Source organism: Oryctolagus cuniculus, chromosome 7 (genome assembly GCF_964237555.1).
Source record: "Oryctolagus cuniculus chromosome 7, mOryCun1.1, whole genome shotgun sequence".
Lineage (NCBI taxonomy): Eukaryota > Metazoa > Chordata > Mammalia > Lagomorpha > Leporidae > Oryctolagus > Oryctolagus cuniculus.
Genome location: NC_091438.1, coordinates 160,008,747 through 160,021,446, shown reverse-complemented (window position 1 = coordinate 160,021,446; position 12,700 = coordinate 160,008,747). Strand labels below are relative to the sequence as shown.

Below are 12,700 nucleotides of genomic sequence, written 5' to 3'. Positions count from 1 at the left end.
AGTGGTGAGGAAAGAAGTCCTCGTGGACAGCTCCTGACACCAGGCAGGGCTCCCTGAGCCATACACACCACACACTTATCCCAGACACACAACACGCATATCACACACACTCCATATACACACCATACACACACACTACACACATCACAGGCCACACACACACACATACACTACACACATCACACACAACACAGGCCACACATACCCCACACACATATGATACATACACATAACCCACATACCACATACACACTACACACATCACAGGCTGCACACGCATCACATACACACCACCTGCCCACTACATACAACACATAACATATATAACACAACACACATCACAGGTCACACACACCACACATATCACACACACTCCCCACACATACCGCATGCATATCACATACACACACACACACTACACAGATCACACACAACACAGGGCACATGCATATCATACACACATATACACGTCATGCACACACCATACCTTGTCACACACATACTACACGCATGCCACACACATCACACACATATCACATACACACACCACAAACACCATACACATACCGCACGCATGCACCTGGCACACATACATATCACTCACACATACCACATGCATATCACACACATGCACATCACATACCACACAGATGCACCACACACATACCATACACACCACAGCCCACACACAGAGACATACGTATCACACACACTACACACAGACCACACATCGCATACTCACCACACACACAGCAGGTACAGTGAGTGCCAGGCAGGTGTGGCTCCAGCCCGGAGGCTGACGATGGGGGAGGCTTGGGGCCCCAGGGTCTGAGCGGTCTGAGCGCCTGTCCCTTCACAAACACAATGAAATTTCATCCCCAGTGCAACAGTGGCGGGGCGGGGCCTGACGGGAGGTGTGCAGCCGACTGATGCGGCTCCGGCCTCACGAGCGGGACCCCACTGACCATGGCAAGGACTCCAAGGGGACAGTTCTCGTCCTTTCCCTCGGTCAGGCAGTGACGTCACAGCAAGAGGGCCTCTCCAGGTGCCAGCACCTGACAGTGGCTGCCTGGCCTCCAGAGCTGTTGATGAGAAGTGGCCAGCCTGGAGAGCTCGGAGTCAGCCCCCCCAGCAGACCAAGATGCTGCCTACAGAGCACCCCCACCACCTGGGCGGCTCCCAGTCTGGGGGCTGCGAGTGAGTGCGAGCCCCGGGTGCCATTGGGGTCAGAGTCGGGGAGGCCTCTGGCCCTGGCTTGCCGACAGCACCTTCTCTCTGTCCTCGGTGGCCTTTCCTGTCTAGGGCGTGCCAGGGGTCTTTTCCCATTGATCAGGACCCCATCAAATGACCTCGTTTAACCTTGTCTCCTCCTGTCTCCAGTACAGTCGCACAGGGGTCAGGATGTCCACAGGTGACTAGGGGATGCGCGCAGTTCAGCGTCACGTCACGGGGTGTATGGGAGGTGCTCCCAGCCTGCTCCCCAGGGGCTTGTAACCAGTTGCCCTGGCTGGCAGCCTGCCCCTCCCCACCCCCACCACATGGGCTAAGCCCCACCCCCAGCCATCGCCAGGTCTCGATATCTCTCTTCTCCGCGGTCGGCGCCTCTTGGGTAAATTGTTCATCAGAAGACGCTCTCAGAAACACCGGCCACCTGCTGATGTCATTGATTTCATTTTGATTATTCGTATTAGCGGGAGCACCGCTGCCTTGCCAGGCGTTGTCATGAGGACAAACATCACGTGCGGACCAGGGGGGCGAGGGAGGGGGCCAGGAGGCTCCCGCGACAGCCGCCCCCAGCCTCAGCTCTGCAGAGCGGGCCTCAGCCAGGCCCCACTGCAGCGGACAACGCAGTCCCAGGCGTGGGTCCCGGGGCAGCAGCCACGTTCTTGGGGACCTGATTACTGGTGGCCGTCCAGGCTGGGGGTTGGCCGATCCCACCCGGTGCCTGCTCTTCCCCCTCTCTGCTACCTGCCTTGCCCCAGCCTTCGTAGGGACGCAGGTATCCTCCATCCTTGAATGGCCCAGGGACCCCCACCCAGGTCCCCTGTGTAGGAAGCTCAGCAGAGGGGCTGTCTGCCCAGGATCCGAGCAGGATCTGAGCAGGAGCAGGGGGGCTGGGTGGGACCCTGAGCCGCCAGGAGGCCGGGTATTTTCCAGGACTCCCCTTTCCCTTCCTGTCTGTGCCCCACTCCCCATGATGCGCCTTGACCTTGCGTTGGACCAAGCTGACTTTCGATGCAATTTCCCTGTTGCAGCTTTCCCAAAGCAGGAGGGGGTGGCGTGCGCGTGTGTGAACCCTGCTTCCTAAGCAGTCATCCCCTGCAGAAATCCTGCTGACTCATTACGGGTCAGCCAGCAGAGCGTGACTCGTGAAAAGCCATCTTGATGGCGTTTGATATTCGCACTAACAACTCACCACCTGGGCGGGGTGGGGGGCTTTCTCCTCGCCCCTCCCCTCGACCCAGGCAGGAGGGAGACAGTCTGCGTATTGAATGTGCCTGGACAGTGCGCAGTTTGCATCAAGCGTCCAGAAAGTCTCTGCTTGTGCAATCTGTCACGCTCCACTGGGTTTTCATTTTATGACCTTCACAACACAAGGAGGGGGCAAGAGGCAGGAAAGGAGGCAGTTGCCGCAACCCTGTCGGGAGTGGGAGGGGAAAACAGACAGAGCAGGGATGCCCCAGGCATGGGGAGGGCACGCTCACCGACCCCGAGACCCAAGGCCCCTGAGTGGGCTGTGGCCGGGAGGCCAGAAGCCGGCAGTGGGGCTGCGCTGAGGACAGCTCCTCTCTCCAGAGAGCCAAGTTCAGCTGGGCGGGGGTTCCCAGAGGCACGTCCAGCCTGGCTCGGCAACGGGTCTGCTCCAGGACGGGCTGGGCTCAGCGCATGGGTGTGTCTGCTCCCAGATCTGCAGTTGCTGCTGATTTTGGGCGTGGGGCAGAGGAGCTGGGTGCTCTGGTAAAATGCCCAGCACACCCCAGACCACCGACATCAGACTCTCCAGGCTGGGTTGATTGGAAGAAGGAGCTCTATAGTGTCGATGAGGTTTGAAAGCCTCTGGCCTGGGTCTTCCCTTCCGGCTACAGGGCGGGGTGCTCAGGAAGAGTGGACCCAAGGGGCCAGAACCAACAGGAGCCAGGGTCCCTGGGGTCTGCAGAGAATTCCTCCAGGGAGTCCCAGCCGGAGGCACTGCCCAGCTGCAGAAAGGTGGACAGCTCGGTGAGCTCGGGGCCAGGTGCCTCTCGGCCCACGTCTGTCTCCTGCTTGAGGACCTGCCAAAAGCCAGAGCTGGCTGGGGACAGGTGAACGTGCAGGCAGTAGGACCCTGCAGGCCTCCGGAGGAGCAGAGGGAAAAGAAAGGGAGCTAACACCTGAGCCAGGTGCACCGACCAGGAAAGCAGCAGGGCTGCAAGGGGCTCCGGCCAGACCACGCAGAGTCCTTGTCTTTGAAAACGTGGACGTTCTAGAGAAAGCTGCTGACTGACAGCACAGGCTGAGGGCCACAGCTGCCACGGAGAGCTGCCGCCAGCACTCCCAGGTGGAGCTACCTGTGAATTTCACAGCAGGAAGCCTCCTTTCCCCAGCCCAGTCCCAGGCAGGGCCGGCCACAGCCGCGGCTCCTCTTGGACCACGCAGAAGCACCAAGCTTGTGGGTCCTGCTTCCTCCTGGCCGGCCAGAGAGGCAAGAGCTACTGTCTTCCCATTTAACAGATGAGAGTGCTGAGGCTAAGTGAGCTGCCCAAAGCAGCAAGATCAAACCCTGGACTCCCATCCAGGTCTCAGTTGGAGCCAGCTCCTTGCCGCTGTGTTGACCGTCCCCCCAGGACTCTTCTGGGCATCCCGACAGGTAACAGGTGACAGGTGTGTAGTTTTAATACTTCCTGCCCTGGAGGCCCCGTGAGAAGCTTCAGGCAGAGGAAGAAGTAAACTCTGCCTGTACCGGACCGTGACCTCTGGAGTCCCCAGGGAGTGCTGGGCTGGGCCACCTCTTGGTGGCCAGCTGTGCCAGCTGAAGAAGGAGAAGGGTCGAGCGTAGACCTGGCAGTTCACACGCAGATGAGCAAGGCAGCTCATTCCAGCCGTCTAGCCCCTTCCCTTCTTCCCGCCCCAGCCCCAACCGCAGGGATCCCCCCCAGGCCGGTTATCATCACTGGCTGGGAGCTGAGGCCCTACTGTTCAAGCCACAGGTGCCAATCAGCTGCACCCCCTGTCACATGCCCCCCTACCCCGCCTCTCTTGCACTCCCTTGGGACACAGAAACAGGGCAAGGAAGGAGGCTGACTTCTCCAGCTGCGCCTCCTCCCACGGCCTCCTGGAGGCAGGAAGCCCCAGCCTCAAGCCTCTCCCAGCCTCTGCAAGCCGCCTGCAGGCTGGGAGGCTTCCAGCGGCTGGTCAACTCTGCCAGTCCATCCTTGCTCCTTCCATCTCCTCTCGAGCAACGTTGCATTCGGACTGGGAGGAAACAGGAGCGAGACTCTAGGCCGTGCACTGCCCAGGCTGCAGGCAGGGGAGGAGGAGGCAAGGCAGGGGCTCAGAGCTCCCACCGGAGCAGGGAGACTGCCTCTTCCCCTCCTCACACTTACCAGTTTTCTCCCCTGGAGCCGGCCTCCCAGCAGAGAGATGGCTGGGCTCAGAGAGGCCTGGGTCCACCCCTTGGCCCCACCCAGGCCTCCCCTGCCCCTGCGGCCCCTGACAGGCACTGTGTGTCTCTCCCCACAGTCCACGGCATCAAGTGGACCTGCAGCAACGGGAACAGCAGCTCGGGCTTCTCGGTGGAGCAGCTGGTGCAGCAGATCCTCGACAGCCACCAGACCAAGCCTCAGCCGCGCACCCACAACTGCCTCTGCACCGGCAGCTTGGGTGAGCCGGGGCTCCCGGGGCAGGCGGGCCGTGCCGGGCAGTGGGCACAGCTGCCCCGTTCCGGGCCAGCCCATCCAGGAACCAGTGACACTGCAGCCCCCAGGACAGACGCCCTGGGCAAGAGAGATTCATTTCTGGGAGTGGGAGCGAGATGGGGTGGAGTGGAGGTGCAGAGGTTTGGGGCTCAGACCTCTGTCCACCCACGGCTAAGTGCCCACAGCACACTCCTGGCACCCTCAGCAGCAGGCCCAGGCCACAAGCACGGGGGTTCTGCAGGGACATCTGCCCCAGGCCCACGGACCTCCGTCTCGTTCTCCAACCTCTGTCTCCTCCAAGCATTCAAGCATCTGCCTGCTTTTCTGGGAATGCCATCCTCTCTCTCTCTCTCTCTCTCTCTCTCTCTCTCTCGGCTTCCTTAATTAGCTATTTCCATTAGGGGGTCCGTCCAGTTCTCTGCCAAGTCTTCGTGCATTTAGCAGTCGTGGAGGCTGTAACAGAATCAGGGGAGAATTCACTGTCATCAAGAGCGAAGTGACCCAAAGAAAAATGATGACCGGGGTCCAGGGCTGTGGGGGAGGGGCTGCAAGTGAGACTCGCCCAGCTCGGAAAGGCCTGGCCTCCCAGCATTTGGTCTTCCCTGCCTCTCGGCTAGGGCTATGGGGCTCCAGCTCTGCCCATGTTTAGGGCTTAGAAGGATTTTGTTCCCCAAAGAGCTGAGGACAAGCCCAGGGGGACTTGGCCGAACGGCGGATGGGGTGGCTCCCGGGCCGTTCTGCCTCTGGAGCAGGTCCAGGCCCTCCTTGGTCCCAGGACGCTGTTCATCTGCCAGCGCTGACTCCTGGCTCCTACTGAGCCACCTGCAGGCCAGGTGTCCACAGCCTGGACAGAGGTGGAAGGGGTGGGGGACACAGCTACCATCCCTGGGCTGCGGCCCTGGCCAGCAAGCCCCCTGTTCTCTGACGGTGAGGGGACTCTCCTGAGAGGTGACACTGCCCGCCTCCTTCCCGACCTCCCACATCCTGGGGTGCTATGGCCACAGTCGACAAAGAGCTGCAAGGACAAAGCCCCCTGATCTATAGTGGAGGGTCACACAGGTCAGGAGGAGCCCCAGGGATTAGAGGAAGTGGATGAGAGACCTTGGATATTCACAGGGTGGGGTCAGTGGCCTGCCTGGGCTCCTGAGCTGGACATTGCCAGAGACCCCAGCTCCCCAGGCCAGGGCCTGCCATGGCCCCAGCCCTGAGTCTCTGCATGCGTACATGCGTGCGGGCATGTGTGCGCACGTGTGTTGTGCTCTGGTCTCCACAGGCGCGGGCAGCAGCGTGCACCACAAGTGTAACAGTGCCAAACACCGCATCATCTCGCCGAAGGTGGAGCCACGGTCGGGGGGCTACGGGGGCCACTCGGAGGTGCAGCACAACGACGTGTCCGAGGGCAAGCAGGAGCACAGCCACGGCAAGAGCTCCAGCCGCGACAAGAGGAACGGCAAGGTGGCCAAGCCCGTGCTGCTGCACCAGAGCAGCACCGAGGTGTCCTCCACCAACCAGGTGGAGGTCCCCGACACCACCCAGAGCTCACCTGTGTCCATCAGCAGCGGGCTCAACAGCGACCCGGACATGGTGGACAGCCCCGCGGTCACGGGCGTGTCCAGCATGGCGGTGGCCTCTGTGATGGGGAGCTTGTCCCAGAGCGCCACGGTGTTCATGTCGGAGGTCACCAATGAGGCTGTGTACACCATGTCCCCGACCTCTGGCCCCAACCACCACCTCCTTTCGCCTGACGCCTCCCAGGGCCTCGTCCTGGCCGTGAGTTCCGACGGCCACAAGTTTGCCTTCCCCAGCACGGGCAGCTCGGAGAGTCTGGCCATGCTGCCCGCCAACGTGTCTGAAGAGCTGGTCCTCTCCACCACCCTGGAGAGCAGCCGGAAGATTCCAGAGACCACCATGAACTTTGACCCCGACTGTTTCCTCAACAACCCAAAGCAGGGCCAGACATACGGGGGCGGGGGCCTGAAGGCGGAGATGGCCAGCACCAACATGCGGCACTCGCCGCCCGTGGAGAGGGCCTTCGGCTTCACCACGGTCCTCACCAAGGAGATCAAGACCGAGGACACCTCCTTCGAGCAGCAGATGGCCAAAGAGGCGTACTCGTCCTCCACGGCGGCCAGCTCCCTCACCCTGAGCGCCGGCTCCAGCCTGCTGCCGTCGGGCGGCGGCCTGAGCCCCAGCACCACCCTGGAGCAGATGGACTTCAGCGCCATAGACGCCAACAAGGACTACTCGTCCGGCTTCAGCCAGACGGGCCACAGCCCCCACATCCACCAGACCCCCTCCCCCAGCTTCTTCCTGCAGGATGCCAGCAAACCCCTCCCCATCGAGCAGAACGCCCAGAGCAGCCTGAGCGACTCGGGGGGCACCTTCGTGATGCCCACGGTGAAGACGGAGGCCTCCTCCCAGAGCAGCTCCTGCAGCGGCCACGTGGAGACGCGGATAGAGTCCTCCTCCTCCCTGCACCTCATGCAGTTCCAGGCCAACTTCCAGGCCATGTCGGCCGAAGGGGAGGTCACCATGGAGACCGCGCAGGCGCCCGAGGCGGGCACGGTCCTGCTCAAGTCCGGGGAGCTGCAGGCCTGCAGCTCCGAGCACTACCTGCAGCCGGAGACCAACGGCGTGATCCGCAGCGCCGCCGGCAGCGTGCCCATCCTCCCGGGCAACGTGGTGCAGGGACTCTACCCGGTGGCCCAGCCCAGCTTGGGCAACGCCTCCAACATGGAGCTCAGCCTGGACCACTTTGACATCTCCTTCAGCAACCAGTTCTCCGACCTGATCAACGACTTCATCTCCGTGGAGGGGGGCAGCGGCACCATCTACGGGCACCAGCTGGTGTCGGGGGACAGCGCGGCGCTGTCGCAGTCGGAGGACGGGGCCCGCGCCCCCTTCACCCAGGCCGAGATGTGCATCCCCTGCTGTAGCCCCCAGCTGAGCAGTGCCGAGGGCGGGGCCGGCACCATGGCCTACATGCACGTCGCCGAGGTGGGGCTGCTGCAGCAGAGCGGCCGGGTGTTCATGGTGACCGACTACTCCCCGGAGTGGTCGTACCCAGAGGTAAGCCGCGGCCGCCGCACCTGCCCCTGTGTCTCGGCCACTCGGGGAGGCTCTGGACCCTTAGCACAAAACTCCCCTCCTCTCTTACCCTGGGACACGTCGCTCAAGCAGGGGTCCTCAACCTTCTTGGAGCTTTTGGAACAGGGACGCCGCTGGCCTGGCCGGCCTGCTGCCTCCTGGCGTGGGAGTGAGAATCCACCAGTTGTGCTTTGCTGGTTTTTTGTTGTTTTGTTTTTGACGAGGGTCCTAGGGCTGCTCCATAACGTTCCCAAGTCACCGCCGAGGTACCTGCGTCCATCGCTCTTTTTTGCTTCCCCTCTGAGCACACAGAAAGCCTCTCACTGAAATCGCAGGGGCAGGTGCAGCTTGCCGAGTCACCTCCCAGGTCCTTGCAGGATCAAAGGCCTGTTTTATGGCCTGGGATCTCCAACCTGAGCCCCTGCCCCGCCCCACCCCTCCCTACCTGAGCTGACACAGGTCCCCCCAGCACACTCACCCTCCCCCGGCTGCGGATCTGACTCTGCTCCCAAGAACAGGTGCAGGTCTTGTTTGGGGAGAGAGGGGGCACGGGGCTTAAGGGGGGAGCTTTGCTTTTTACTCTGGAGCAGAATGGCACAGGAAGGGGACAGCGCGGCCCGAGTCTTCCCCCACAGGCAATGCCCCCCGACTCCTCCTCCGCCTGGCTGCCAGGAGCTCTGGGAGCCCAGGTACAGCATGGGCTGCTGGGCGGTTCCCCCCGGGAGGCTTCCTCGGGTCCACACCATGTTTCACCCATGTCCTCGCTCCGTGGGGACCTCGGGCCAGGCAGCCAGCCTTCCTGTCTCTAAGAGGGAGCAAAAGAATCTAACTGGACAGGGTGAGGCCCAGCTGAGGACAGGGCTCAGCCTGGCACCTGCCTCTTCCGACCACGTCCACTCGGCCCCAGCCGGTGGTGAGCGCCCAGGAGGATGCACTGGGCTTCCTCTCCATGTGGCTCCGTGTGACCCCTGCTGTCCCTGACCCCTGCTCTGGTCAGCCACACGAAGCTCAGAGGCAACCTCATATGCCCACCGCATCCTCCAAAAGCCCCCCTTGGGGCTTAGAAAAACAATTCGAGGGGGGACCCGGGTTGGGGTGCCGCAGGGAGGCCAGAGCTGAAGTCGGAGGTCGGAGCTATCTTCCCATCCTGACTGAGCTGACGCTGGGAGCCGAGGTGGCGCTCTCAGTCCCAGAGCCTGGACGTTTGGCCCTGGGGAAGGGCTCCTTCTTTCCGGGGACTTGGGCCTGAGAGCACAGGTCGCTGGGCTGGGTCCCCCTGGGCCGGACGAGCACAGACCCAGCTCCCTCTGTTCCCTGCAGAACCTGCACTGAATCTGGGAGGAAGTCAGTGCAGCAGCTCGCCACGCGAGGGCGGCCCAGGAACAGGAAAAGCAGAGGCAGTGGGGCGCATCCAAGCCTGCTTTCCAGGAGCCCTGGGTGCTGCCTCCCAGCCAGCCAGACACGAAAGCAGCTCCAGTTCAATCCAATTTGGGAAGCACTCCCTTGGGGCCCAATGAGGCCACAGGGAAGGCTCAGAGGCCCCAGCGGCGCTGGCTGGGCCACTTCCTCTCTGCTGTCCTCTCCCACCAAGGCCACGGTCCCCACGCCAGCAGCAGGAGCCACCCCATCCGGGGTCCTGCAAGAGGGAGCAACTTCTCTCCCGGCACTGCCATGCTTGGCCTCTGCCCTGACCCTCCCCAGCCTGCAAGAGGCCTGTGTGGGTGCTGGTGTGTCAGGGGCTCCGTGCTGGCCAAACTCAGAGAGGGCTCTGCGTGTGTCTGCAACACGGGGCCAGGCTAAGCGGTCACTCGGGCCCCCACCCAGCTCTAAACATCCTTGGTTCCCAGGCAGCCAGGCCGCAGGAAAGCCACAGCCACAGCCCTCTTGCTGTCTTCCTCCCTCTCTCCTGCGCTGTCCACTGCCTCACCCCGGGCGGCCGCTGGTCGCACACCCCGGAGGCAGGCCTCCTGTCCTGGCATGTGCCCTGGCTGCAGTGGAAATCAGAGCTCCCAGGACACAAAGACCTCATGGCAGTCGCTGCTCCCCCTCCCCCCATCGCCACCCCCACCCCATCTGCGTCACCTTCCGCCACTGACATTCCCGCTGCACCCTGCAGGAGAGGCTGTAATTAGAGCCGCTGGCAGGCACGTCACCACTGCGCCAGGCGGCTGTTGCCACGGCAACCACCCGAGCTGATGGATGCCGAGCCGACCTGGGGCGGTTTCCATGGAGAAGGCCCTGATGGTCTCCAGGAATTCCCGCAGCGCTTTGTTCCCCGCAGCGCCCCAGCCTCGGGCTAGCGGCTGCGGGTTGCGGTTACTGTTCCAGGCCCCCTTGTTCCTCACGTGGCAGCTGCCCACGGCCTGCTCCCCAGGATCCAGGGAAGGTGGTGCCCTGAGCTGGCCTTCCGAGCTTCCGGACTTCCCAAAAGTCAGGCTGCACCTGTCCGCCTGGCACACCTCCCAGCCAGGAACTCACGCCAGGCCCCGCCCCTCCACCGGGGCAGCTGTCCAGATCGGAAACCAGGGGCTGCTGGAGGCCGAGGGGCGGGCACGCCTCCTGCTGTCGGTGCCCGCAGGAGCTCCGTCCACGGCCTCCAAGCTCTGGTTGCCTGGCAGTCCAGCCCAGGGTGGGGCTCATCGCGGAGCGCAGGGCAGCCATGGCCCCTGCCTGGCCGAGGGCTGCAGCGGGAGGGCCCGGGCGCGCCTGGCCTCCTGGGCCTGGAGGTGGGGAAGGGGGGCTCTGGCCGCAGCGCCTCTCCCGCCTTCCACCTCCTCGGTCTCAGGAGCGGCTCCCGGCCTTCTCCGGCCTGGACACCAGGTGGCGCTCTCCGCCCTGACCTGCGCAGCTCTGCCCCCCTCCCCCGCAGGGAAAGGTGTTTACCGGCGTGGGGGCGGGGCGCATGGAGCCAGTGGGGTGGGTGCACGAGAGGTCAGCCGGGAGCCAGTGGGGCTCGCACCCCGCCCCCTGCATCCCCAGGGAGCGCCTCCGTGCACTCCGGGTGACCACCCCTCTTCTCGGCCAAGCCGTAAGTACGGGACCTGTAAGGCTCCGTCCGGCGCTGTTCATCCCCAGGCGGGAGCCAGGGCCCAACTTGCCCCGTCGCCGGCAGGGGCGCGCGGCCGCCCTTTGCCTACCCGCCCGGCAGCACCCCAAGCTGGCCCGAGGTCAGGGCGCGCCCCAGCAGTCCTGATGCTCTCCAGCCCTGGGCGCCTCGGGTCCTCGCCCCGGAGCCGGGAAGGCTATCTGAGGGCCCCCAGCCAGCCTGCCTGCGCCCAGGTGAGGGCCCAGCTGCCTGCACGGGCCGTCCATTGGCAGGTGCCCCCTCCCCACCGTGGCCATGGCAGAGGGGGCTGCCCCCTCCCATCTGGCCTCTGAGGCCCTCACCCAGCCCTCTGCCCCCTTGTTCTGTTTCTGGTCTTTCTCATGTGCATCTCCCACACCTCGGGCCTCTCCCCTGAATTCCCTACAAGTACTCTTCTGGGGTAACTCCAAGGGCTCAGGCCTGTTTCCAAATCTGGGAGTTCCCTTGCTCGCTCGGTCCCCAAGTGAGAGGCAGCTGTCCCCTCCCTCCCCTCCGCCTCCCTGCTGGGTGGGCCCTGGCCAGCTCTGAGGCCAATGATTGGTGGATAGGGAGAGGGTTGGGGTCACACCTGCTGTGCCCCCTCTGCCCCCCCCAGCTGGATGCAGCTGTGCTGGAGCAGCTGGGGCTCCCGCAGGGCAGGGCAGGGTGGGGCGGGGATCTGTGGCTGCTGGCCTGAGTGCTTGGCAGGGTGAGGGCTGACCGCAGTCCCCGGGGCCAGGCCTGGGGCTCTGCCTGCTTCTCCAGGACGTGGGGGAGGGGCGCAGACCTGCCCTGCGGGGTGCCGCCGGGGCTCCGTCTCCACCTCTGCCCCCTCTGGCCCTGTAGGGAGGCGTGAAGGTCCTCATCACGGGCCCCTGGCAGGAAGCCAGCAATAACTACAGCTGCCTGTTCGACCAGATCTCCGTGCCTGCGTCCTTGATCCAGCCCGGGGTGCTGCGCTGCTACTGCCCAGGTGAGGAGGAGGCCTCCCCCGGGACGCTGGGCTCAGGAGCGACCTCGGGGCGGGGCTGCTGTGGGCCTTGGTGTGCGCAGCTGTGAGCAGGGCCCAGCTAGAGCCTGGCCGTGCCACCTGCGTCGGGTGGCGGAGCCCCGACCAGATGGGCAGGCATGCTCCCCTGGGATGTTTGAGGACAACGTGATGAGGGGATGGACTGTTCAGAGAACCTGGAAGCCAGGGGCACACCTGGGACTGGCCACAGCAGGAAGCAGTGGCCACCCTGGGCCTGGAGGGCCACCGGAGCTGGTGAGAGCCAGGGCCAGACTGAGGGGCCCAGACAGGAGCTGCATATGAGGCCAGAGGACCTTTCTCCTCCTGCCCTGGCCCAGGCCAGTCAGAAACCTAGGGAGCCCAGGCCCCTGGGCTGTACCCCCCAGGGCCCAGAGCAGACCATACAGATGGGGACCAGGAAGTATCAAACGGAACTAGCTCCTCCGGCCATGCAGATGGACCTCTGCGTAGCCTGGGCACAAAGGCTCAGTGACCCCCGAGAAGCCAGCCAGCCCCTCTGCTTGCCTCGTGGCTCTGACCTTCCCTGCCTCACCCACGTAGCTCTCTGTCCACCTCCGGTCCCTTGTTCTTGACCTCTAGCCATCCCCACCTCCTGCCCACTGGCCGGTCAGCTCCATGAGGGGC

At 63.7% G+C, this 12,700-nt stretch overlaps 1 protein-coding gene across 20 annotated transcripts in view; it reads left to right on the top strand.

Annotated features, from left to right (window-relative positions):
• CAMTA1 (calmodulin binding transcription activator 1) overlaps positions 1-12,700 on the top strand; it is an 848,439-nt gene that overhangs the window by 765,777 nt on the left and 69,962 nt on the right. For 18 of the 20 annotated variants that reach the window (XM_070079345.1, XM_070079355.1, XM_070079348.1 and 15 more), the window contains 3 exons: positions 4,720-4,860; positions 6,169-7,964; positions 11,893-12,019. In XM_070079345.1, the coding sequence (XP_069935446.1) occupies positions 4,720-4,860; positions 6,169-7,964; positions 11,893-12,019 (2,064 nt within the window). Of the gene's footprint in view, positions 1-4,719; positions 4,861-6,168; positions 7,965-10,877; positions 11,011-11,892; positions 12,020-12,700 lie in introns of those variants that run through there. The other 2 variants (XM_070079360.1, XM_070079364.1) reach the window with 2 other exon arrangements.